Source organism: Varroa jacobsoni, unplaced genomic scaffold, assembly GCF_002532875.2.
Source record: "Varroa jacobsoni isolate VJ856 unplaced genomic scaffold, vjacob_1.0 contig00238, whole genome shotgun sequence".
NCBI classification, from domain to species: domain Eukaryota; kingdom Metazoa; phylum Arthropoda; class Arachnida; order Mesostigmata; family Varroidae; genus Varroa; species Varroa jacobsoni.
This window is the reverse complement of record NW_019214435.1, coordinates 79,716-107,122: the sequence shown is the minus strand read 5'-3', so window position 1 is coordinate 107,122 and position 27,407 is coordinate 79,716. Positions and strand designations below refer to the sequence as shown.

At 42.5% G+C, this 27,407-nt stretch overlaps 2 protein-coding genes and 1 long non-coding RNA gene across 15 annotated transcripts in view; 2 read left to right on the top strand and 1 right to left on the bottom strand.

The window, feature by feature from the left end:
• Positions 1–1,764: 1,764 nt before the first annotated feature.
• On the top strand, positions 1,765–3,863 carry LOC147752052 (uncharacterized). Its single transcript, XR_015315142.1, has 2 exons — positions 1,765–2,158; positions 2,665–3,863. It is a non-coding gene; the product is annotated as an uncharacterized LOC147752052 (long non-coding RNA).
• On the bottom strand, positions 3,670–27,279 carry Atg10 (Autophagy-related 10). 4 transcript variants are annotated; one of them, XM_086972732.1, is made up of 5 exons: positions 27,252–27,279; positions 12,128–12,234; positions 7,153–7,369; positions 6,314–6,512; positions 3,670–3,881 (listed from the first exon to the last, which is right to left on the bottom strand). In XM_086972732.1, exons 1-5 carry the CDS (start codon positions 27,262–27,264, stop codon positions 3,755–3,757), a joined length of 663 nt encoding a protein of 220 aa, XP_086828858.1. In that variant the 5' UTR covers positions 27,265–27,279; the 3' UTR covers positions 3,670–3,754. The 4 variants fall into 4 exon arrangements, with proteins under 4 accessions (XP_086828858.1, XP_022707239.1, XP_022707238.1 ...); XM_022851504.2 differs by lacking the exon at positions 27,252–27,279 and adding an exon at positions 22,459–22,975; XM_022851503.2 differs by lacking the exon at positions 27,252–27,279 and adding an exon at positions 20,095–20,228.
• LOC111270993 (single-stranded DNA-binding protein 2) overlaps positions 20,587–27,407 on the top strand; it is an 86,256-nt gene continuing 79,435 nt past the window's right edge. For 7 of the 10 annotated variants that reach the window (XM_022851500.2, XM_022851499.2, XM_022851497.2 and 4 more), the window contains exon 1: positions 23,354–26,492. In XM_022851500.2, coding sequence (XP_022707235.1) covers positions 26,437–26,492 — 56 coding nt within the window. In that variant the 5' untranslated portion in view covers positions 23,354–26,436. Of the gene's footprint in view, positions 21,270–23,352; positions 26,493–27,407 lie in introns of those variants that run through there. The other 3 variants (XM_022851495.2, XM_022851491.2, XM_022851492.2) reach the window with 2 other exon arrangements.

Here is a 27,407-nt window from a genome sequence, read left to right as displayed (position 1 = left end):
TTTTCTCTGCCTCTACCCTTATCGTGTCTTCAGTGAGTACAAGTTTCTTAACATTGCTGCTGAACGATGCAGCTACAAACTCAGCTTCAGCGATCGACATTTTTGAAACAAGATTTTCCGCTCCTTTATCCAACCGAAGCAATAAGTCGGCTGCTTTGAGCCGACAGCATAGCCAGTCTTCATCTTCAGGGAAAACAAACTTAACTAGCCGTTTACAAATTTACGATCCATAATCAACTCGAGCCTACGAGCAAAGTTCAAACAACGCCGACAACTCGCCATCGCAATTTTCGTCGAGATCAAGGCGATGTTCATCTGCGTGGACGGCGGGAAAGCTGACCAAGAAATCATCAAGGTCCATACCTCGACTTCGAGTTCAATGACAGGGTTTAGATTGCGCAATTTTTTCGATTAACATAAAAACGTCTAGCCAACGTGACCAGTCTACTAGTGTTATAGTTTTGTCGTCGGGGTTCTATCGACAATATCTGTAGTTTTGGATAGTGAAGCTCCTATTTATCACTCACGTGCATCAAAAGCAGTCTCGTGCGAGAAACGTTTAATCGACACTCGCAACCAAGAACATTCGACGAACAGTTCTCCGACTTCGCTGTCTTCAGTTAGCGTGCAGTTGTCGTTGCTAGACCCCGCTCGCTCAGCTGGCTTACGACCAGAAAGCCAGAATTCGGACAATCAACTCAAAAGACGGAATTCTATGAAATTGTTCATCGCATCAACGGACTATCTATTAAACTCTACTGGATCATGGCCGAATCGTTCTGTTCGAATTGTTCTTCATCGAGCTAGATTTCCAGCGCCGTCTCTAGAAGTAAATTGGGCCAGTAAATACCAATTAAAGGTAAGCCAATAAATCCACTTATAGGTAGGTAGGAGGCATATAGATTTTTAGTTTAGATGAAAAAAATAAAGAATACCACGATTTCGTCGCTGAATTCGATCAATGGTTGGCGTTAATTTTTTGTGGAGTTTCATTAATTATTGAATTTCAAAGTAGCTGTGCAAATATTTATCATTATTATTTAGATCCTTCACCCATATTTCAAGCAATAGGTGTATAGAGTGGTACATGGTGCTAGGCCAAATGTTACGACAGAGCGGTAAGCCGTTTCCATCCTGTATTCTTCGGTCACCGCGTAAAGTAACTAATGTTTTCATTTTTGTCTATATTCAATTGAAGAAAGTGAATCATGATCATCGTCTTGTAAAAGTTCATCTTTTCTGTCTATGCACAAGTTGCTTGGCGGTTGCCTTCCCACAACAAGGTCTCAAGAAGTTTCAGTCGAGCTCGGAGGATCATCTACATCAGGGTGCACCTTCCAGGTCTGAAGAACCACTTTGAGACGTTGCAGCTGTCATTTCCGATATAAACTGCTTCCTGTATACATCACAGATCTTTCCAACTGCTTCGAACGATGTTTGATCTCACAAAAAGGGGAAATAAAGCAGATGTCTATGATATAAAATTGAATAGCGTTTATTCTGCTCGTAGGGGAGGTCAAAAATCTTTAAATGCTACGTGTCACTCGTTAAGAGCGACGCGTTTTAAAAAATTCGATAAAACCTTCCATTCAGCTCAATGGATGTTAGGTTGAATTGATAACATTAGGAGCCTAGCAACGCATTCTAACGCAGGGTTTCTAATGAATTGAATATAACAATTACTCTTTTTTACAAATAACTATGAGAATACTATTTATGCGGTGGATGTTGTAACATTGCGAAGTTCTAGTTCTCAGGAATCCTGCCGTGGAATTGTACGCTACTGACGTGAACGAGAATGAAGATTGAGGCGCATTTGATACCGCCATTACATATTCTGGTTGCACATTCAGCCCTGACTGGCCAGACAACGCTCTGAATGGTGATCTTAAAAAAAAGAAACAGTAACAGTGGACACCAAATAAGCATAGCGGAACCTCAAGTAGGGATTAGGTTGTTGAAAGAAGTATACGACTTCAACTGCTTATATGTGAATCATCATGTTAATCACTTCTGGTAAGCGCTGTATCTCGTACCCTCTCAAATCAAACAGGGCAACGTAGTTCAGAAACTCCTGCGCTCTTTCTGCGGGTCGTTTCTTCGGACAATCAGAAATTTACATCGCTCCGACGGTTGAACAACTATAATGAGACAATATGTGAGTAATTTATCTGTTTTTTTTACAGCAAATAGTCTGCTTTGACAAGGAACACTTGCAGCATGGAAGCTATGGCCCTAAACCAATAATAATCAGCAGCGTTTTTATAGTCTATTCGATTCTTTATACACTTTAGTTTTAATGCAAACGTAAAATTAATTTTGGATATCATTGCGCTTCTGTTTAATTTGATTGACTTGGTGACAACGGGCTCTATAGGCTAGTTTTTGGGTATACACCTATTACAATACTTGCGATCTTTTATGTCGTAGTATGAGCACGTGACTGTTAAAAAAAAATAGGAAACCTTTATGTAATCAAATTATGGGCTTCTTTAAAAAAACCATAAATATTGCCCGCATCGAAGATCGATGTGAATAAACGCTGAAATCAACTGTTAAAAAGGCAAAATATTCTAGATAAAATGCTTTCAATGTACCTTATTGAATGTTTGTAATTTTGCTAAATGAAGATGAACAAGACAAAATATGATTCTTCTATTGCAGATGTAGATGAAAAGCGGTGCAGATGTGTGGTATGTACTTGTTTTTATGAGTTTACAACTTTAATAAAAGTACATTCCAGTGTTTACGCGCAGCAACTTCTGTGTATGGGTATGATGCGTATAATGCTTGTTGCAGTTTTTGCTAACTGTTCTTGCTCCAAATGTATGGCTTGCTTTAAAAAAAAAATTAATAAAATAGAAGCTCAAACAAACTAAAATTTATACGCAAAACCTTTTTATGACAAGTCCTTGGTTTCGTCTTATTATGACATGGTTCTCGTTAGCTTGTGAGCTCATCCTTGTTTTATTCTATAGTTCATATACACATGAAAAACGGCAGCTTGAACACGTTTCTCTATCTAAAGCTATGCATAAGGACAGTACCAGGCGCAAGGACTGAAACATTTAGGTTTTTCCTAGACTAACGCTCGTCTGGGGGTGCCTCACAACCTCTTGAGACTTTTTGAACTTTATTACAAAAGCTGTCGGACACGTGCGTTTGACCTTAAGATGCAAACTTTCTGTGTCTCTCCGGCTGCGATTGATATTATCGTTGCCCTTTTAAGAAACACTTAAAATGCGGCTTTAAAAGCAATGCGGCGTTCACTATTCGGCTACATTTTCGTTAGTTGAATTCAAAACTAAATAACTAAATTAAATTCGCTCGCTATATATTTGTACATTTATATAATGTCCTTACATAAATTTGTAGCGTTGTTGGTCGCTGTTAGGCCTCGGTGTACGTAACGTACATAAAATGCTATTTCCTACGTAGACCGTATATAGATATTCGGCCGCCTTTTCGTTAGGCGAAAAAAATACTTATGAGACTACTGGAACCCCCGTGTAAAAGGAACTGCCGTTACGAAAACAATCAGCTTATAACCTTACTTTCGCAACTACTTATATATTTGCGAGATATGTAGATCGAGCTAGACTAGTTAAAGCGTTTTTCTTTTATATGTAAAATGAACATAAATTTTAACTGCAGTAGTAGAAGTTATAATAGATTTGAAAAACATAGTATAATTTATTAGCTTGTTACCTTATTGAAAAATAAACAAAATCACATGTAATCTAACTAAACATTATTATTTATAATGTTTTAGGCTTGACACAGTGGTGGAGGACTTTTTAGTGCCCTTGTTGTAACCAATAGAGAGGCGTAGTCCTACGGCAGGGCCTACCGAAGAAAGCCACGTAATCAGGTAATTGATCCTGAAAATAAGAAAAGAGTCGAAGATTAACAAATAGAGAGGATTCCGAGTAATTTAATTTCACTAGTGTTCTAAATGGTCTTCCATTTGGCGCAATGATAAAGTGTTTGGAAAATACAAAATTGTCTAGCTTTGGATTTGGGTATAGACATGTTTTGTAACTTATGCAGCGAAAATGTTGGTGTGTTGATAAGTTTTCGAATCAGCACTGTGGACACCGAACCCTGTTACAGAAGAACGACAACTTAAAGCCAGCTATGCAATAGTCAATTGCTTTGTTTTTCAATAGAATATGTTCAGCCAATGATCAGTTTCGCAAAATAGTATAGAATAATACTTCAGGGAATAATAGTAAATGATTTTGATTGCTTTAAACACCAAAGGTAGACTGGTTGGCTTCAATCGTGTATGCTGAATTTTCATCAAATTCAGCATACACGATTGAATGCCTAAGTACATAACGACGTATACGTTGTACGTTTGACTGCTATTAAACTGACTGTGTGAAAAGTTTCCGTTGGAGCCAACAGACGGCGCTAGCATGAAATCGGCTGCTCGTGCCTCGCTGAAATTTTCCAGGATTTTTGTTTCAACCATCAGACGTGTGTGTTCTGTTGTTTTCAGTCAGTCGTTGTCGGTAAAAGTGGTGACTCGGTACTTGATACGGAGCTCGAAGAGATGCATATTCGGCGTTGTCTTCTTCACTATTTTCGTGCTGGAAAAGTGTTGCCGAGACACAAATAATTGTTTGCGCAGTCGAAGGCGATCGTGCAGTAACCTTTACCACTTGTCAGTTTTGGTTTAATTAATCGCTTTAGAAGCGGAGATTTCAACTTGAACGACAAACCACGTTCTGGGCGACCATAAGAAGCGAACGACGATGCACTGTGGGCACTCCTTAAACAAAATGAAGCGCAGTCGACCCGAGAGCTTTCTATACAGCTAGGAGTGTGCGAGAAGACCGTTGTCAATCGTTTGAATGCACTTGGAAAGATCAGAAAGGAAAGAAAGTGGGCAAACGGGTCGACAAATAGATTGCTTCCAAGGATGAAGCCTTTTCTTTCGCAGGTTACGCCAGCTCTTCATATCATAGAGACGGGCGACAGTTGTAGAAAGCAAAGGACACTATTTTGATTAAGATATATTCACCTATTCAAAGTTTCAATAAATTGAAATGACTAAAAACGACGAAAACTTTTTATCGACAACGACATATTCGATATTCGACACTAACTGTTACCTTTTTAATGTGACTAAGTTATTCATCCATACAATTAATAACTGCAATACTTCGCGTGCTTATATAGAATCATAGATAAACATGGAATCGGCTTACGCAGCAACTAGTTAACGCGGTGGCAAGGTAGGCTTAACAACTTCTTTCCGACACAAAACTGAACGATCTTACAGAATGATACGTACTATGTGTCTAGTCATCGAAAACATTTGTTCCATACACAATTAAACCTCACAATATATATTAATACGGCATAGTCCAGAAGATATGCAAACTCCGTTATTTATTTATTGAGCTATCAAATTCTAAGGCGCAAAAACAGGTAGCTGGCATTGACAAAACAAGGTTAAACAGGAAAGTAGGTAATGCTCAGTTTGTTATTTATATCCAAAAATCTTATGCAAAATACGATAAGCGTTTGTGTGCCTGCAGCCATTTAACAACAAATGGTGTTGTCTTGCTGACTTCTTGTTCACCTCAAGTTACATAACCAATAAGATCATTAGCTTTAGAAGTTTATCTACGTTGTCCGGATCCCCTCAGCTGACGAGTTACTCATACTCGACATATACAGGGCGTTTGGGATAACTCCAGATAGAACTGATGTTGCTTGCTACATCTACGCGAAAACACATACTAGGAAGAAATTTTCCTTATGCGCACCTATATATGCTTATCTGGATGATTTGGTTATCGGTAAGTACTATATTCACTCGCTATTATTGGATACTGTTACTTTCTGCACTAAAATACTGGGATTATTTGAATCGACTTCTGTCAATTTCTAATAAATTATTTATTTTTCAATTTGGCTTTTTTTGTAAATTTTCAGTCTCATGAAAATCTTCGTCGAAGTTTTAAAACGTTACGCAACGATTTTGGGCAACAAGAGACGTATGAAATCTTTTTGGGGGGGCGGCGGGGGGCATCGGACAATAGCTCATCTTTGGTCCCATCCCAAACACAAAATTCCAGCCCCTAACATGATGAGCTTGTCATTTGATTCTACAAGAAACTGATTATCTCTTAGTGCTAAGAGTATCTGGTAGTGACAAAAAATATATTTGAAATTATTCTGAACATGCTAAACATACCATTATATTTATTTTCCAAAGTTCTATGAAGGTCTGTATGTATGTGACTACAGTGATAGCTCGTAACATAACTAAGTGATTAATAAGAAAGTACAAATGCACCTTCGCTCGCCTTGGGCCTTAAGCAGGGGTCCCATGATCTCGTGAGTGTTACATGGGTGGAGCACGAAGTACGGTCGCCGAGTTATCGGATGTTCCTGTCGTGTAACGGTGCCCCACATATCCTTCAATTCTAGATCCAGTACCTTACCCTCGGAGCAACACGCGGACCAAACGTCCTCTAGCGAAAGAGTTTCCCCGTCTGTAATTGTCGTCGGGCAGCAGTGCATCATAGTCAGCGATGTGATTAATATGCCGCAGCTTCAAACAGAATCCCGAATATATTAATATGATATTTTATTTAATCAAATAGGAACTTTTATCGAGAAAATGTTTTATAAAAATAATGCCGAAAGAGCTTAAAGATTAAGCAAGCAGTGAATGCGCAAATGTTTACAGGCTGATTTTACTCTCTGATGGTGTTAACGTTTAGAAGCAGTGTATGTTCACGAAGGCGGATTTTTCGTTCATATCTTTAGCTTCGTTCATAGCTTTAATCATTATTTATGAAAAAAATATATAAAAAAATAATTTTATCGCTCATATCAATAATGACGGAGCGAGCATTCTAAAGTCAGAGATAAAGAATGAGTGAGATTAAGCGACAACTTCTTTGAACCTTCCAACTTTTTTTTTGTTTCGAACACACTAATGTAACATATATTAATACCTGTGTCTGATGTAATGCTCACCGATGATTTCTGACCTAATATTAATTATTCCTTATAAGCATGAATAAACATGCCTTCCATTAATACGATTCTAACTACTAACCGTAATATAAGAAGGTAGAAAATGAGCTGTCTTTAGGTTTAGTTTAATGTCGTTTAGGTAGGTCTTACTTGAATAGCAAATATCAAAGTAGAGGGCGGGCGCTTCGAACGATAAGCTGTAGGCGACGTTGTATTCCCAGCAAAGGAGGTCGCCATTGGCCTGTAGCGGTGCTTCTTGAGGATCGGTGATTTCGTCGGCTTCCCTATGTCGAGTACGAACCGAAGTACTTTTTTCCTTTATAACCTTCTTAACAAGGTAAACATTTGCGGGGTTCCCAGTACCGATCTTCAATGATTGATTTTATTTCGTTACAATCGGTGTTAGAGAGAATAACAGACACTGCATACACAATATAGGAACACTTAAGACCCAAAAACATGCTTCTTTCTTATTTAGTTTTTTTCGCATTACGCTTTTTTTCAGTATTAACGTCACCTTTTACTGTACCGTCAATATGGTTAAAACGTAAATAACGGAGAAGCCTTCGTTGATTCGAGCAACTGTCAAGAGCCTTGAAATAGCTCAAAGGCATAATACAGTGAAGTTTTCATAGTCGAGAAATGCTCTAATGAGCGCTATGAGCGTTTTGGATTTGTATAAATTTGCTTTTGTTGCGTCATGTATTTAAAGTGTTATTAATTTGGTGACTGAATCACTAACTGAATTTGTTACTATAATAATCTAACGTCTTTTCTTTACTCTAGAAATCTTATAGTTTATTAAGCGTATTGACGAGTTACCCATAGTTCAGGCGGCGATGTTGTCTGAAGGCAAACGCGCATCTCTTTGAGTGTATTGCCGTAACAACCATAAATATGCAGCCACCGCTGATACAAATTTGAATATTAACGTATAATTACCATGCCATTTCATAAATCTATTAGAAAAACCTTTGATAGGTCCAGCACGACCTAGGCAGTTTAGTGGGGGCAAGTTTTCGACGCTATAAAGGAGAAGCGATTCCGAAGACTTATTTACATAGCAAGAGCAGCCAAGAGTATTCAAAGCGTTTAAAAAATTATCAGAAGGTGAAAAGTAAACAAAATACCGGTTTGTACCTCAATAGATGACAGTGCCATGCTCTGCACTGTTACAGGTTTAAGTTACAGGTTTTAAATAAAACCAGTAATAGACTGTTGAGCGCGAAGTGCTGTTGTGTTCACGCACTTGCCGCATCAAACGCCAAACCCTGTGGGCCGATGGGCTGCCTCCATCTCGATAGTTAGCTAAGGGCGTTTTCTTTTGTATCTTTACTAGTTCCCCGCGGGATACTTAAATCAAGTTATCAATCCACCAATTGGGGATTGGCCTAGCTAACCGACTTCACTTTTCTCTTTTCCTTCACTACATTGTATCTATAGCAGAATGTACCAGCCGCGCACAAGACGCGGCAGTCCGTCACCAACGACAAGCAGCCTCGGGCAACGTCAAATTTGTCGGTTTCGAAACAGCAACTTCTCCCACCTTTAGGGTGAAGTTTCGGGAAATTTGGTAGACTTGGTTTGAACAATACTTGCAGAGAGAATAAGTTCTTCCGGGAGTGTTGTGTTGGCTGCATTGCCGACCCACCGGCCAGCTTTACTTCGCACTCTCATTGAAAGTTATCTGGGGAAGATCTGCTAGAGGGCGCTTCATAAGGCCATTTATTCTACAATATTTACCATGAGCGGCTGGCTTCCGCCGTCCTTTAGCAAACTAAAGAGATAGTTCCGTTGAAGCCTTGAAGCAGATTCTCGTTAAGACCATACAGCAGAGTTATGTATGCTAACTGTGTTATTATAAGGTTGAGGAAGGATCTTGTGAATCGGCCCATCATGTGGAAAATAACTATGTCGGGCGACAAGTTTTTGTAATGAGCCTAGTCTATGGCTTGCCAGGTTATCACATTTCGTTGTTTAGTTCGGCAAACAAGCACGGTCGGCGTGGATGTCGCAACAAAAACATAATCTTACGTAAGCTCTCAAAACTGCATCTACATAAAGTTTAATTGAACAGAAACTCATCACTATAGTTACACTACTGATACAAAGTCGGATAAAGCTGTACGAAATTGCATTTCAATAAGTTAACACAGTATGTCAGAAATATTAACTAGTTCTTTTTTTTTGTTTTAATCAGTAAAAGCACATTCAATTACTTCGGCGTGATATATAAATGGTTTACAGTGATAATCGCCCAACTTGTCGACATCGAGTGCGTTCATAGACGCAACATTCTTGAAGACCTGTGTTAGTAGTTCTTATTATACTTTATATGCCCATAGAAATGGAAGCGCGCAGCAACAGGCATCAGCCCTCAGTCCAATCCGTCTACTGTAACACTACTGCTGGATACAGCTTCTTCTACCCAGCAAAGAACAGCAGACATCCCATGAGCTGCTGATCCGGAATCGCCCTCGATCTGCCATCAGTCTATTGGTTGGCAACGCAAATGGCGTATGTCGGAAGTGCCGATGAGAGAGAGGGCAGCAAATACAAGCGCCAGGCGAGGGGTAGATAAGTGATTCGGTGGAAAGGGGATTGAACGATCGTTGAAATACCCCCTCCCCCCTACCCACCGCTGGGTTTGCCCCTTGGTTGGTTAGGCGGCATGTTGTTCCCCTCAGGCTTCCCAACCATAGACCCAGCCGAGGCACATCCTAAAACTCCTCAGCCCCCCTGTCTGCCTGCCTGCCTGAACCCCGTCCATCCTCCGATGCGTTCCCTGTTCTAGTCGATCTCTCTCATTCACCAAGTGAGTTCCCTTTCACCTCCTTCTCACTGATATTTTTCCTAGATCACTCTCCTCCGTTCTTCCTCCCTCACTTCTCGTCGCCAACGTCTCCCCTGGCATCTACCGTCTTTCTTCGCCCCTTGAACCCCACAGCCATCCTGTTTCTATTTCGCCCACATTTGCCCTATCCCATTTTGCCCCATGCCATTCTCCTCTCCTTTTCTGTGTTTTCTTCATCACCGACTTGCTGCCTGTGGACCGGTGGCACGCTGCTGCCCCGCCGTCCTGCTACCGCTTCGGCCTCCGCATCGCTCCGCTTAGGCTACTTGACGCGGCTGGCGACCGACCGCCCCAGCGACCGAACGAACAGCGGACCGATCGGCCAAGCAAGAAGGCAGGCAAGCGACCAGGCAAAGGGGCAAGACAGCGTGGAGAGAGGAAATGAGCAAGGAAACGATAGAGGAAAGAAAGATGAACAAGGAGAATTGGCGCCGGAAGAGGGGCGGAGGTTGGGGGCAGGGGCAAGAGACAGCAGTGGCAGGATGAAGTAGCAAAGGAAAGGGAAATGGAACACGACTAAGAGGCGGTGGGCGAATCTATGGAAAGGGAAACAAACAATGGGGAGAGGGCAGCAGCAGCAGCAGCAGCGGATGAAGGGAAGTGGAAGAAAGGCGCGGACGCCCCCTGGGACATCTACTCTGCCACCGCTACTGGCGCCACCACCACCACCGGTCTCTCCTCCGCCTTCCACGACCAGCAGCCCCCCACACGAGACTCAACCCTAGAAACCCCGGCCGCCACGGGGTTTACCGTTGGTGGCTGAGCTCCATGCTGCCTGGTCGTTCGCTGTTTGCTTGTTCACCGCCTGCTTGTCTAGTCCCCATTTGCCCTTCATGGCGCCGAAGTCTCCGTCACTGCAAGTCGTTGGAGCTGCTACTGGTAGAGTGGAGACAGGAGGCACACAGGGGGAACTGTGACGCAGTGCACTAGCCGAAAAGGGGCGAACAGGCGACCGGAGAGAAATAAGATGGGCTAAGGACAGAGTGGGACAGAGAAAGGGGGGAAAGCCGAGAGAGACCATTGGCGGTGGATAATGTAGAGAAGAAGTCGGCTGTATGGAAAGCTGCCCCTGGGGTCGTGCTCTGGGACGCGCCGGTTGAAGGGGAAGGTGAGGGATAAGGCGAAGTTGGGCGAAGGGTGATGGAGGGAGAAATGGATGACGATGCCCCAAACAATCGGGAAGGCAAGGGGGAATAACTAAGGGCGGCTATAGGGCAGGGGCAATCGGGCTTTTCTTTCATCCGGTTCCATATTGTTTCCCTGCAGCTTAGCCCCTTTCGCCCGTCAGTCTCCCACTTAAAGGGAGAGACTACCGAAAGGGGAAACAGCTTCGGAGATGGTGACGGCCCCCGCTCGTCCAGCGGAGTCTCAGGCGACCGAGTAGCCGCTGGGCGCGCTACTCATCAAAACACGTGTGTCCCTTTCAGCGCATGTGTGGAGAGTGGGAAAACTCGGGGAGGGCCTAACGGCCACCGTACGCGTGTATGAAGTATGTGTGTTCTTTAGTGTGCCGCTAAGTTGAAAAATAACCCAACTAAATTATTTGAAGATAAAATTATAACTGAATATTGTTCTTTTAGCGGAAATAGAATTGTTTTTGGTGAATTGCGTCATTTCAACCAATAATAAGCCAGCAAGAGAGTAATACATGTAGAGCGCTTTAACGACTTAACTAATCTACTAACTAAAGTTGGAGAAAAATTATACAAGTATGACTCCTTTCGCTGCATTATGGTCGGACAAAGGGTTCTCTTCCCAGGCACGGTTTTCCCAAGTCCACCTCTAATATAATCGGTTATTATTACTTACAATAAAAAGTTATGATTAAATGTAGTTCTTCTTCATTACGTTTTACCTTTTGCGAGCCGCCAAAAATGCCTGTCCGCCGGCTTGGCTAAATCATACCATCAGCCATGTATAGAGGGCCCCGTAAGCCCCACTGCTCTCGATCTTTTTACATTCTAGATTTTATACGAATCTACACACACGTACATATAAAACCTCATAAAAAGCAAACTGTCGTATGCGCGGTTTGCATAGCTTGTATGGTACACTGACTCTCTCTAGCCAGTCCAGTAAACAGAGAGGGCGAGCAGAGCGAGAACGTTTGCGTCGATGAAAAAGCGAAAAAAAAAAATAGAAGCAAGATGTATAAACGGTGTGTAGGCCTGCACATCGGCCATGTGAAAGTCCTTCGCTATTTGAAATCACACAGCTAGCAAGAGCTAAAACAGGAGGATTCGTGGCATCGAAAAACTAACGCACACTAACCTCATGGCCATCGTACAGTTGCCAGCCATCATCAAGAGAATGGGATATAGAAGCAAAGTCCCTGGCAGCTACAGCAAACTCATCCGGAGTCAAGCTCATGATTAGATCTGAAAGTGACAACACAACACAACATTAGATTTTTACTTAAAACTAGAGTACAATAACCGGTTATTGTGAGTATATAAAAAGCAACAAACCTATACAGAACTTATACAGAAGGTAAAGTAAGTAATTCAGGCAGCTTAAGGTCGAAATGTCCTTTTTTACAGACATGTTAGCTCAACAGGATATGCTCAATTTATTATTACTAGGATTTGCCAATATGGAATTACATGTGAAGTTTAGTGAGGTTAGAAATCAATATCCATTTAATATGATATGGTAGCTTTTAGGTCAGTACTGAGTGCAGAAATTAACCATGTGTATCACCGAAATAAAGTTAGAATAGTTTCGAAGACTTAAAATAATGTGTCACTAGCTCGAACCTTATATACGTTTTTTTCAGGACTACCATAAGCTACTGCCAATAAATTTACTTCTGTGTTATTTTTCAAAAACTTCAACAAAAGGTCTATTCAAAATTGCTTAACAAACTAATATAAATTGTAAAAGTACTAGTTTCAACAGTTCAGCGCCGATGATGATATGTCCTTTGAATTAATACAGCCCTAAGGTTTTCTCGTTCTGTCAGATCGACACAAGTCAATGTTTCTTGTAGAATACATTTTTAAGCATAACAGATACTATATTCTATGTCAACTCACAATTTTAGAATGCTCATTTCTTTGGTTCTTCGAAACTTTCTCACGTTCAAGTTCTCAAGTACAACTCACGTTATGCATATCGTTTAAGCAAAACAAAATGCCGATGTAGTTATGCTCAGTTTCTGAATGTTGCAAATTTTGTAAATGCAAATCTGCACGTTTGACTTTAACTAGTCGATGATGAAATGCGCCCTAACCAAATTTGGAAGTGACGGCGAACTACTGAATAATTCGAATTTTATACAATGTATGTCTACTAAAAGGTCCGGTGGATGTAGAATGGTAAAGTTTATATATATATATATATATATATATATATATATATATATATATATATATAACTATGCCGAGTGTAAGAGGGGCAACTTTCTGAGATTGAGACATTGATTGCCTGAAATTGCCTAGATCCATTGGGCCTGCATCGTGTACCAGAATAACCATTACATCTCATACGGATCCCACATTTGAATTGTACAAGTTAAATGTGAGCTTATTCCAGACGACTCTAAATATATGTATTATGAATTGATATAGTTGAAAATTGACTTTTCTTGCTTACAGGGTCGTATGGTTAGTAGCGCTGTACCATGCAAAAAACCATACAGAGCGAAAGTATGCCTGTCGAACATGTGCATAATAGGCCTACACTCTACTTAATATTTTCATGGCACATAACACCCAAAATAAGAAGTATGCTCCACACAATCTTTGTTAGCTCTTTCTTTTACTGGCATCAATTAATCTTTGTGCTATTCAATGAAGAAAATCAGTCAGCAAATGATATATGTGTAACTATGCGTAACACAAATGGTTGCCAACAGACCACAGAAGTAGCCTTTTCTCGTATCTAACAGAAAAACATAGACTCCTATTTTGTGCATAGTTCCCTCCTAGATCTTATTCTTTCCTCAGTGCCGTAACATGATAAACGTTATGCAAATGTGATTAACCTGTAATGCTAGCGTCTTCAAAACGTTCCACTAAGGTTGACATCATATATGTGTTAGGTATGCTTCCTCACAATTAAATAAACTTCCTTTTAAAGTCAAAAAAATGCTTTTAAAAGGAAGTTTATTGAAAATGTGAACATGTTATCGTATGTGCGATACTAATTGAAAATTATTTTAAAATCCGTACTTCGGAATAGTTTAAGATTACTCTGTATCTAGCTCATTACAGTACACACAGTCCAAAAGACCCCCTCTCTATGGTGCTTATAACGTATACAGGGACGTGTTTCACATTCTACAAAACTATATGCTATGCAATACCGAAAGAAAGCTATAAGCTCGTGATGGCTGAGGACCTCATAAAACATGAAAGATCTGAAAATGAGGTTGAAAAATAAAATTGGCCAACTGTTTTCAGAATGGTTAATTATTACTGTAAACGACAAGGATGTAATTATCAATATAAAATATATATAGCGCAGTATGGCACCACTTATGATGTATCCTCAGAAAAATTCTAAAATCAAGGATAAATCATATATGTCTACTAAATATAATAGTACATGACAAACAGTTTTAGCTTAGAGACCTTTGGAAGCCGTATTTTTACAACATAACTAATAGGCAACAACGTACTATGATACGGCTGAATCTAAGCTAGCAGGGTTGACAACAGCGAAGTCTCATCAGCAAAAAAGACGTTCCAAGTCCCCTAGATTTTAGTTGCGGTGTAATTCAATCAAGATTTTGCACGGAATTTTTTTTAATGCGCCCCCTTTATGAACCAATTGTGAGAGATTTGACGTCGACCATCGGACAAAAAAAATCAGTACTTGGAATCATAGTCTGAATTTTTCGCCCATAAATTTATAAACAACAGAAATCGCTTTACAAGAAAGAAAATAATAAAAACCTTTTGTTTTTATTTCTAATGTAATAGAATTAATGACTTGACCATTTTTTAAATAAATTGAACTTTTATCGTGTTATAACTGGCAAACGTTGTCAATACAGTTTTATTTCTTTAGCTTTAGCTAGCTCCTTAATTCGGTTTACACTATTTCAAAGTCAGAGTTTTGTGTTGAAAGGGTGCTGCCTCTGTTCGACCTAAACCGTCTGCTTTCTGTTATAAATCCAAATAACAATATATCGACAGAGACACACTGACCCTCATACCGACCCTTCCCTGATGGACACCAACTATGGAATCAGCACCTCTATACTATATGCGTACAGATTTACGTCGACACCAAGCAGACATTTTACACAGCTCGCAACCCCCGCGAATCCTTACCACGGAGGTAACGTGTTATACGAGCCCGAATTAAATTCGCCCCTCTGTCCTTCAAAACGGAGCCCCAGTGATATAGGACTCATTGTTTGATTCCAATATGCAACGGCTTGCATTTTGTTTATTTATTTTTATAAAATTGATTCAATAAAGCTAATTCGATAGAAAAGACGAGAAGTTTGAATCTCCCTTTTAATTTCTTTCTTCTTTCAATTACACGTTATTATCTATACAAAAAGCATATTTACTGTAAACGTCAAAGAAATAGGTACTTAATAAATTAATCTCCATTTGTTGATGTGTTTTCCACGAACACCTTGTGTGGTTGAAAAAGAATTAATGCACAATCAGATTATTGTAATTAGATAGTTTATCCAATAATATGTTCAATTTTTTTACACATAAGCGTTAACCTATTGGAGTCTTCGTGGTTTCGCCGATCAAGATACTTCCAGTTAAGCACATGTCCCTACAACCCAGGTGTTTTCTTAGCCTATATCAGAGACACTTAATCTTTCGGGAAGCTTGTCCGTTGAGGCTGTATTCCGAATTCTTTCACAAGACCAACAGCCCATGTATTGAATAGAAAGAGTAAATATTTTTAAACAACCAAAGCTTGTTCATCGCACCTATCATGATTTCTCTTAGGATATGGTTAGCAATTACAACGTTCGGTGAACCAAAGAGCTAGCCGTGATAGTCTCGCAATCGCGGTGGCGTCCGCGTTAAAAAATAAATAAGCATTTTGCATTTTGGTCTTCCCAACGGTGAGCTTTTATACCAAACATTAAAAGGGACGATCTACCTAACACAGCCCAACAAGGTTTTGTTGCACAGCGTTTTATCTTCATACACTTGTTATGGATAAGTTGAAACCGAGCATAATATAAAATTCGGGCACAGCTTTTGATTTTATATGTTTTGGCCAGAAAAGTGCTGTCAGCAGTGTATGTCATAGTCTGTTATATCTAGGTATTCATGACTCCAGGGTAAAGTGGTATCATTCTTGTTCCTCTAGTGAAGGTCAACGACGACCTGAACCAATCTTGTCTACCAACCTTTGGCGTTCCTCAAGGAAGCTGCGTTTCTCTATTGCTTTATGTTACTCTTATTTTAGGCATAAACCTACAACTAATCGAGGATATAAACCCGAAAGAGAGATATATCACAACATTTTGAAAACTTATTGTTCATTTGTGATTTGTCACTCCTATAGATGTTGCTACGGGCGGAGACGTCCAGCGGTGCTTCGAAACTACGATGCTTCTTTTGAAAGAAGAGCGCGGAGTTTAAACGAAGGGTAATTTTGAAGCATAACTACGAAGGTGATGATACTGTGCTTCCTCCGACGACAAACCATAACGGCCAAATAATTGCTTACATATTGGAAATGAGTTATCTTGCCGTATACTATATCCCGCCTCTACAATCACTGTCAGTCTATTCTTATCACGATCTTATAAAGGTGTATTTTACTCAAGTTCTACAAACTTAATGAAGGCAACCAGACTTTACATATGCCTTATCCAAAGTTAGCTGTGCCATACAAGTTATGTTAAGACGCATTCATTGACACATTTACATAAATGAACAGGAATGAGCAGACCCACGCAGCTGGTAAATTAACTAGTTTTCGCCAATATGAAAATGTTGCTCCGTGTTAATATACAAATAAAAAATCAATAAGCAAAGTCCGAAGAGTTTGTCCAGGCGATTCAGATGAATGTTGCAGCGGTAGAGGACTCCACCAAAAGCACAAGACTGGTATTAAGTAATTTGTTTTTCACGGGCTATTGTTTATTAGTACCAGCAACGGAAGTGGCAGCTTAGTTGACCACTCGAAATACATAGTGCATACATCAACAGGTTGTTGTGGCCAAGTGTTATCAAGCACATCCTGCACATGGCATGCTCGCTACGAGACGAAACCGTTGAGGGCCACAGACTCTCATCAGTGCTATTAAGGCTGCCACCACGAAACGCAGGTCATCAGGAGCGCATCAACGGGACTCGACCGGGAGGCACGGCATCGGAGTCCATTGGGTGGGGACCTTCCCTATTATAATTTTCGACTAATATAGGGGCTACCGCGCACTGACAGCTAAGATTACTGTAGCAATTATCAACGGCAGGGTGTTACGCAATTGATGACCTGCTTCCTGGGCGACAGCTTATGATGACGTGCCGTACACTCTTCGGGATTATTGGCAAATAACATGTTTATGCAACCTGATCTTGATCTATTCATTGACAACACCGCGTGGTTAAGGGGATCCTGGGGGAGGGAGTCACGTGCCGGGATAATGTTGAATTCGCCATTCGAAGCAAAGCAGAAAGGGATTGTCAGATCAGAAACGTCAGGTGCTGCTTAAGATAAAGTACAAAAGCTTGGCAGGGTGAAAGAGCCGACCTTGTGGGCAAGTCCTATTCGTCACGTAAGGAAGTGATGAGGGTTTGCCAAAGAACGTTTGGCGCAACGGGTCGGATGTAATCGAGACCGAAATTCTTAACAAGTTTGAAACCGTGTCTTAAAGTCTTCCGTTCGATGTTACCATTAACTATTATTTTTAAAACGGCTGATTTTTCAGATTTAAAACAAGCTGTGTCTGTTAACGCTTCATTTTGAGTGAAGACTACCGCATGCATCGCTCGATTAGGTAGGCCAACATGTTAGCTTTGTACCGTCACGGCGGCATGTAGTCAATATTTAACGTAATTAAATGAACAAAACGCAGGTCGTAATAGAAATATAACTGAGTATTTTCTACGAAACGCTGTTCGAAATGTTTAAAGCACCTAGGTAAGGATTTGAAAATACGTTTGGAGTCTGAGCCCAGTTGGGAAAGATAATGGTCTAAAGGTCATTCACAATCACGAAAGTTTCCCGGGTTCAGCATTTTTCGGTCCTTTAAGTGTTCACATTTTTTTAACATTAAATAAAGAAAGCAAACGGTCTAGCGGCAACGTTTTAAGCTTCTTGACTGGTTTTAACATCATACACAGATTCCAAGATATATTAAATGACATGGTCTAAGTCATTGCATCAATCTCTTAACTTGGTTTAAGCTAGATGAATTGAACAAAAATATTTCTAATTATATACGCGTTTTACTTTCCATTTTTTAGTCAGTTATAGCTAAATTCTTTACCCCTCTATTAAACTTATATGAATATTCGAAGCTAACCTGATGATAGTTTGTCAAGTAACCATTGAAATTTGCGATGTGTCGAACACAATTCACTACTATCGCTATTGTTCTACTGATTATTTTGCGGCATACCGATTCCTATAAATCCGGTGCATACGATCGTTTTTTCTAAATGGCCATTGGCTTTATCGTATTTACTCAAGCTGTGTTGTTAGACAAAGTTCTCCAAATCTCCCCATCGTAGTTCCTGTACTCGAAGCGTATGTTAGAATGGATTCTGAATTGTTTGCTTAAGAAATCTGGACTCCTGTTCGTTTACTTAGCTATCTCTCGAACTAATCGTACGTTTCTTGTTAAAAATATCTCTCCCCAACAGTCTTTATCTATTCATATGATATTCCAAGCTATAGTAATGATAGTCACACGAAATTTTTCAGTTTAAGATGTTTAAACCCAAATTTTGGATTGTATCATTCTGCATGGCTTTTTCGACTACATTTTGGGCCTCGGGAAGATTCAACAACTTGATAACTTTTTATTTGGCGTTTTTTTTTCAAGTAGTTGCCGTCTGCCTTCGCAAACTCAGCTCCAGTTATTTCTAACAAATTCTAAAAGGCATTTAGAAAAATATCCTCGAATCTTTAAAAAATATTAGTCGCATTTGAACATAACTATACACAGTTAAAAATTACCTGAATAGCCAACTTATGTTTGCCTTCATCAAAGATTAATCTTATTTAAATTGCACTGTTGTAAATTTCTAAGCTAATTTTTCTAACCTTTCGTGGCTTTTTTATGTTTGCAACGTGTATCTAGAGTCTTCGTGTAGAAGAAGAGCGGCATGCCTTTGGTCTACGATAGATGAACGTCGCTCGCAGATACACTTTTATTTTTACATAGATTTGTTAAAATGAATTTAAGTTTAAAAAAAACATTTTTATATGTTGCTTCTCTATAACAGTTCCAACAAACTTTTGCACGTTTGAAATGCCTCCCGTTGCCTCGTCTCGTAACTACTTTAACCTTACCAAGCCATTGGAAAGAATCTATACACTGTAAAACATGAGGGCGTTATAAGTATAATAATCAGATAACTTGTTGCAGCATTAGCCCGAAGTTCTGAAACCTGGCTGACAGGTTTTGCTAATAATTAATTGCATTTAGAAGCTGAAATGTATATAATATTTAAAAAAAAAGAATTGACTTTTTAATGAAAATAACAAACGAATAATATATGTGTTTATTTCGTTGAGAACTCCCTCAAGAGATCTTCAGACAGTAAAGTTATTGGTCTTTGTCCACTGCAAAACACTATATATCATAAAAACAAACAATGGCTGACTTGCTTTATCTTTCATCTAAAAGTCAAGCAGTTTCCTAAAAACATTTTGTAGATTATATGTAAAAATTTTATCAAAATTGTACGCTTTAAATAACGAGGTCTTATATGAATATTCTAAATATGAATAGGAGAAAAAGAAGCGTGAAAGAATTTTTTTAATGTGATTTGTCACACAATTACGGTAATATCTAAGATCAGCCATTTTTAGTGTTCAACGATCAGCCCCACTCATACTATGCTCTGTTCTGTTGTAAGTGCTTAATAAAACTTCGTCTCCTGCTCGAATATCAATTTTGCTATGTACCTCTTATTATGTCTCATCTCAATGACTAAACTGGCGTGATTCATTTTACTGAATTGTGTCATCATAGGTCAGCAAAGTATACATCTAAACAGGCTATCTCGAAACTAAATAGCGTTACGCGCCACCGCTGGTTATGACAGGTGGAATAAACATAAGCAAGCACGAACCGGTCACGTGGGGTAGCCGCAGGCGATCAATTCCTAAGATTCGCGCAAGAGATCCCGCACGCACGGCGCCGCCACTGGGTCTGAAAACAACAGTCCGACATCGACAACGACGCCGGCAGCGACAGAGGCCGGAAAAGGGGAGGGTTCCGCGTGGAGCGGACGGGTCGAGCGGTCTTATTTCAAGATCACCGCGTTTACTCGACCTGAATCGACTACATGCCAATGCAAACGATCTGAAATGAATTTTATCATCTTCAACGATTAGACGTAGAAGATAGTATGAATAGGTCCTGAAGGCCTACCCGAAGTTTCCGTCTCATCAACTAGCAGACGACGCACAGGGCATTGTCGCCCATAGATGACAAATGCAGATTAACCGACAGCGGTATCGTTGGAGTACCGTATTATTGAAAGTCGATTTCGCTAAGAAAAGGACGACATTCATTCACATCTGTTTGTACAGCTGTTCCCGTATTCTATATGTAAATAAAGCTAGAACCCTATGCAGCCAATGGAAACGTCGCTGTTATTTGTGACGTCACCACGTTGATGTATAGAGGGCGCTGCGTGTCTCGTTTTTAGGGTTGTCTAGGCGCGCTGCGTTGCTTTAAAAGAGAAGAATGAGAAACTGCGAGTAGATGAGAGAGAGATATATATAGAGAGAGAGAGAGAGAGCGCGCACCGAAGATTAATTCTTCTTCAGGTTACCATAGCAACGTGCTTGCCTCGTTTATACTGCTGAGCGGCGGGCGGGAAAAAGCGTCTGGGAGAGGAGGTGACCGAGGCCTTCGCCGTGTGTTGTTGTTGTTGTTGCTATGTCTGTGCATGTGTATGTTTAACCGCGGTGTATCCATCGCTCACTGTGTTTCTGTATAGGGAAATGCGTTGACCGTGCGCAGATGTCTGCCTGTGTGCGTATCTAAATTCGACCGCCTTGTTGGCGCGGTGGCACTGATCAGCGGCGCTGTGGCTGTAAACGCAGTGAAGTGTGCGTGTGTGACTCTGTCTGTCCGGGTGTCCATGTCTACGACCTCCTCGCTAGCGGTGGTAGTAGCAGCAACAGCGGCGGCTGACGGCAATAGCGCTGTGGATGCAAGGCTGTAGTCGTATGAACGCGTGCCTGTGTATCTGTGTGCGACTAGCCGACCGGCTGAGCGGCTCCGTGAGTCCCCCAAGTGAGTGAATCTAGCTGCATGTGTATGTGTGTGTATTTCTCTCTCTCTCTCTCTTTTTCTTGTACTATCCTTTTTCGTGTATGCTACTTCGCGTTGCTTTTGTGCCGGCTAACTGCTCTATGATTGTGCTGGCGCCCTAGCGTCGCTCGTTGTAGTATGTGTTACGAGCAGCAGCAGCCGCGATAGCAGCGGTTCTGCTAGTGGTGGTTGTAGCGGTAGCCGCAGCAGTAATCGCAACGGCGGCATCGGAGCGCCGCCCGTGGCCGTCTTTCACCGAGAGCTGGGTCTGCGTTTGTCTGCAGTTCGCTTAACACCAACAGCATAAACAGCGCTCTGTGCATAGACTGGCAGCTCCGTTAGTTATTATTGATTTAGCACGATGAGCGGCCGCGGAGCTCTTGGCTCACCCTGGCCCTTTGTGAGGGCAAATGAAGCTGACGGTCGCGCTACGGAACGGCGACGTTAAGGCAACGCAAGCGAGCAAGCAAGCCAGCCAGCCCGCTATAGCGGCACTACTGCCACGCAAATGTTGGGGTTGATTCTGGCAGAAGCAGCGCCACCAACGTCGTGTGCCGAACAAGTGACAACCCCCCATAAACCGTGAGCTGCCGCTGTGCTCCGCTAGGAACGAGCGCCAGCATTGGCATGGGTGATGGTGGTAGTGTGGCTTGAAGTTCCTGCTGACAGCAGCCGCAGGGCAGCGGGCGGCAGCGAGCAGACCGGGCTATCCTGCTGGTAGTTGTGGGTGAGGACCAGTGGCGGCGGTGGCAGCAGCAGCAGCCCAGGGTGGTAGTAGTCCTGCTGCTGTCGGTGGTGAACGAGACTTGTCTCAGCTCCCAACTGGCCCTGGCCGCCAGTCGCTACCGTACAACTGTGGCCAAACAGTCACAGCAGGCGAGTGAACGGGTGGCCAGCAAACAACTATCGCCGGCACCACTGACGCCACCAGCGCCGCCATCAGCAGCGGCGGCGGCGAATGTTCGTTGCGAGTGGGAGCAGCGGGTCGTGGCGGAGCCAATCGTGTAGCGAGCGACGATAGCCAGCAGTCTGGCGCAGGCAGCCAGGCGGGCAGCAGGCGCACAGCAATTCGAGGAAGAAAAAAGAACAAAGAAACTTAGGGAGAAAAAAGAGAGAGAGAAATAGGCAGACAAAAGAATATAGACAATAACAAATTCTATATTATACTTACTAACGACACGGTGCCGGCAGCGGAACCAGCCGAAGCTTTACCAACAGCAACTAGCAATAAAAGCTGTTTGACAATGACGCGGATCGACGTTCCGTTGCAGTAACAGCACACAGCAGCGACGCTGTGCTTTTGCTCATTGCAGTAGTCGTGACAGCAGCGTGACAACATACATGAAAAAAGGGAGAGTAACAGGCTGTAGCAGAAGACGCCAGCCGCACTACACGCAGAGCAACACACAACAGTAACAGCGGTGGTAAAACTGTGCGAGCGCACGCCGAGTGAATCTGGTATTGGATACAGATACAACGGTACGACGTGCGGCGTTTGTTATCGTCACATCGAGCATACAACAGCCAACAACAACAACAGCAGCAGCAACAACAGCAATTGTAGCCATAACAACAACAGCAGCGCCGAGAGTGTTGTTATAGTGTCTGTCGATCTGTTTGTTTGTCTGTCTGGCTGTCTGCCTGTGGGACGACAGCACAGGAACGGGCTGTCGACGACCGTCAGACGCGACGGCTTCGACGGCCACAAGCGAAATAGGAGCAGCAGCAGCAAAGCGCAAGCAACAGATAGACACACCACGGTAAGAAATCTGAAGGTAGCCAGAGAGTGTCCGTCTGCGTGTGAGTGTATTTCTGGGAGAGCTTGAGTTAGTGCAGTAGCAGCGTTTGCCGGGTGCTTGGCCGGCCAGCAAACGAACGAGTAGCGGATAACTAAGCAAGCAAGCAAGCGGGCGAGCTCGACATTATCGTCATCGTCGTCGTCGTCGTCGTCGTCGTCGCCGCCGCCGCCGCCGCCACCACCACCGCCGCCGCCGCCGCCGCCGCCGCCGTGGCCGCCGCCGCTGCCGCTGTCGTCGTAGAGAGAAAGAAGGCTGCCTGCCGGGACAGCAAACATTCGCTGGCGCCACAGCAACAACAGCAGCAGCAGCAGCAGAGAGGGTGGTGAGCCGAGTTACTATGACCACTACTACTACAACTACAACTACTAGTACTACTACGAGACGGGTCGAGGAGTCGACGGCCAGCAGCAGCAGCCGACGAGAACAACACAAACGACGACTCCAGTTGTTGTGCTGCTGCTGATCGGTTACAGCGGCAGTTGTGCTGCTGTGAGTGCTGGAGCTGGCGGAGCTGCTGCTGCGGTTCGACACAGGCAGACAGCAACACACGGGAACAACAGACAACGATATCGCGAATCGCAACAGCTCAGAAAAGGGCGATCGCAAAAGGCTACCGGACAGCGGACCGCACAGACCCACCGTGAAGGCGAAATAGGCCGTCTAATTCGCGAGTCGGGGTTGGGTGCCACGACAGGAGTGACGAAATTGGCTGCGGTGAGTTGGGAGTTTACATTCGATTTAGGAGTTTTCGGCGGCATCGGCAGCAGCTGTGAACCTAACAGCAACAACGATGACAGTAACCACAGCTGAATAAATTGACAAAACCCGTTCGTGCGACCACTACTTTGTTGAACCGTAGTGTTGATTGCCGCCTGTAAATCCCGGACCGACACGTCTCTGATCTCTGCTTGCGTGTCTCCTTCACTGCACTCGGTGTTGATGTTAATGGAAATAATCGTGTCATGACGAGCGGTAGCAGCAGCAGCAGCAGCAGCAGCACGAACAGCAGCGGTCGTCCGTATGAGAGTTACAAATCATAATCGCAGAAGAAGGAAAGATAATGATTAGTGTGATGTTAACGCATTGTCATAGCATTTCGAGGTTTTCAAATCGAGGTAGTGACCGGCGCCGTGTGAAATGAAACGAATTCGTCGTCTATAAGTCGTTCTATTTTGTGCGTGTAATAAAAACGAGGGAAAAAAGCAACAAAACAGAGAACGGATAAGGAAACGGAACTGGGATCGTCTCAAAAAACGCTCAACAAGCCAATGAACATCACTCAAGTTGATCTCAGCAGCTTTGATCAAATTAACACGATTGGCCAGTCGAAGAATACATGCCGAACGTGTCCAACCCGCAGACAGTGCAGCGTTAAGACCTGGCTCTACAGAAATCTGTCCAGGTAGTCGAACAGATACAACTAGCTAGGCGACTACCGCAGCAAGCAACAGTAACGACGACGATCAAGTACTATCCGGGGTTGTTCCACGGTGCGGCGGAGCTGAAGCAGTACGACAACAGCGGCTTTATCACAACAGGACGATGCTGCCGAGATAAAGCAGTATAGGAGAACCAGCCCGACGTTGTATTGTTACCAATAGTACGACGACAATAACGGGAGTTAGAAGATCACCACCTGGTGGAGCAACACACATTTGTTATTAATCGAACACCTTATTTATGTGATGATATAGATTATCGTGCTGTGCTGGTTATTCGGGGACCGCTTAGCGAGCAAAACAATTATCATCGTCACCATAATCAGCATCGTCATCATCATCACCGTCGTGGTCGTCGTCATCATAATCATTGCCATCGTCACCATTAGAGGCGAATAGGAGCAAATAAAGACATGACGCTTTACAGTGGACGGGCTATAACACCAATGGATTTTACACTATTACCAGCAGTGACAACAGCGAGAACGACGATATTCTAGTTACACCTCGATATTCGACTAAATTCTATATAGCAAGTATATTTATATACGGCATCGTTTGCCTGTTGTCTTAGCCAGTGCAGTCTGTGACGGTGAAGTCGAGACCCGTCGACGAGAGGAACGAAGACGAACTAGTAGTAATAACGTTGGGAAGAAGAAGACATTCACACGGCGGTCTATTTGCTATTGCTTCGATATCTGCCTCTACAACGCGCTGAACTAGTGAGACAGACAAACCCGGGGTTCTGAAGGCTGTTAGCGGGGGACGCCGATCGGGGCAGACAGCCAGCCAGGCGAGCACCGGCCAGTCAACCGACAGGCAAGCAGGCTGCAGCCCGCTTCTTTCGAAATATCCACCACCAACAAAAACCATCAAGGAACCAGGCAAGCAACCGGCATATCTCGCTGTTCGCTTGCAGGGAGAGTTTCGTCGCTGTAGCGGGACAATATCACTTGCACTAACTAGCGTTTAGACATTTGTTGGCACTCTGGTGGATCGACAAGAAATCTGCTCCGTCGAGCAAAATGGAGGAAATCGATTGACCAACGATGAGGTAAATAGATGAAGCTGGAAAAAAATAGCAGCAGCAGCAGAAACAACAATTTGTTCGGTTCCCCCTACCGGCGAAACCCCTCATCAAGGATATCTTATTAGCGTATACACCTCCTCCCCGATGTCTCATCTTCGCCGGCTAAATAAACCGACTTCTTTGTTAGATCGGATACAGCTACACAACGTCAGCAGCTAGGGCAAAAAAGGCACAAAAAAAGGAACGAAGGAAGCAAGCGAAAATCAGCTTTTATACATGCAAACGAGAACAGCAGCATCGGCCATAACTGTTCTACATCAAAAAATAAAAAAAAAATAGTCGAAAAAGTGTCGCACCGAAATCGGGCCGGCAATTTTCTTCCACCGCGTATCGTACAGCAAAGATTACGAGGAACTTCAGTCCATCTAGTGGTTGACTGCAGACCTGCTCATGTTATAGCAGTGCTCATTCTTTCAACAAAAATAGGGAATAATCGTTTTCAGCTAAAGTGGGTCCCGATGCTACGCTTAAGAATAGTGAAAGCAAATAATCGCTTGTGAAAACATAAAAAAAGATTACTAGTTAGTTAGTTAGTTAGTTAGTTAGTGATAGGGGGTGTGTGATGGTGTTGAAATTTTTACTTCGTGTCTTCGGTGTATATTGAAATTGACGTGTGGAGTTTGTGCGAATTCTCTACTCACTGGATTCGATTGAATCAGATGAAATAATCTCGCCACTTGTGATTCTCCATCAACGCATCTGGGATACTACGGCGGAGGCGTACATCTAACGTGACCGTGTGTTAGTGCTGGTTGCCGGCGACTTTCGCCGGCTTAATCATTGCCGAATTGGATGTCCCCCCAGGAGCAGGTACCGCAGTGATGTACGCAAAAAACAAAACATCAACAGTCCCTTCGGACGCCCAAGCCAGGGAGAAGTAAGTACGATTTTATCCGTAGCAGAAATTTTTCCCAAGGGAGAAAAACATCTTTGAAGATAATAACATTCCGTATTAGAGATTAGCCTCTCGATTTCCGTAGGCTACAGTAAACGTTATTATTAGATTCATTTGCCATAGATTTGGTTGGTTTTCCTGATTCGTACTTCATGGCCATAACCTTAAAATCGTGCGCTGCTAAAGAATTTTCGAGCCGGCAAGTGAGACACGTGACGGTAAGACAAGGAATCACGGCCTGCTGTGCGCTTACATTATCTGCCCGTACATAGTGGCTGTAAAGTGTGTTTTACGAATATAAAAATACGTATGCAAACAGCCGATTAAGCGGTGTTATGGTTCGTGTTTCTCTCGCCATTTTTGTTCGGGACCACACGGCGACAACGATAAGTGCAATAATGCTAGAGAGAATATATCGGCTTGTTCATGTTCTATCCAAACTGTGCAGTAACGCTAAGCTCAAAGCATGATGCTGTTGAAGCCATTGCCAGGCTCCAGCATAAGTAGAGAGGTACAAAAATTCAGTGCCCATTCTGTCAATTCAATTACTAGCATCGTAACTTGTTGGCAAAGATGATCAATATGATTCGGGTGCACTTAGCTACTGTAAATAAATTAGTATCAAATTGAAGCGGTTTGCGGAGCTCGGTGGTTGCTCGTTAAAAATTTATCACACGGTAAGTCTTTTAGTGTTGAATAAACAAGCTAAAAAGTATTCCTTCCTTTACACGTCTTCCATACCTCTTCCTTTCATTTGCCTCTAGGTTCAAACCGGTTCAGGCCGGAAGGCCGCTTGTCAGGCGATTTCTCCTTTGATTCTTGTTCTTGGAGTACCAAACGGCACGCACATTCGCGTTACCCTTTGCTGCCCCCACAGTCCAGTCTTGTTGTTTTTCC

Bases quoted from the DNA above. Each gene is read 5' to 3' on its own strand.
- Atg10 (XM_086972732.1), bottom strand. The intron at 7,370-12,127 runs GTTAGTGTGCGT...CAATCATTGAAG, and splicing joins AACTGTACGATGGCCATGAG to ATCGGTACTGGGAACCCCGC. The intron at 6,513-7,152 runs GTAAGACCTACC...CGACAATTACAG, and splicing joins CTTTGATATTTGCTATTCAA to ACGGGGAAACTCTTTCGCTA.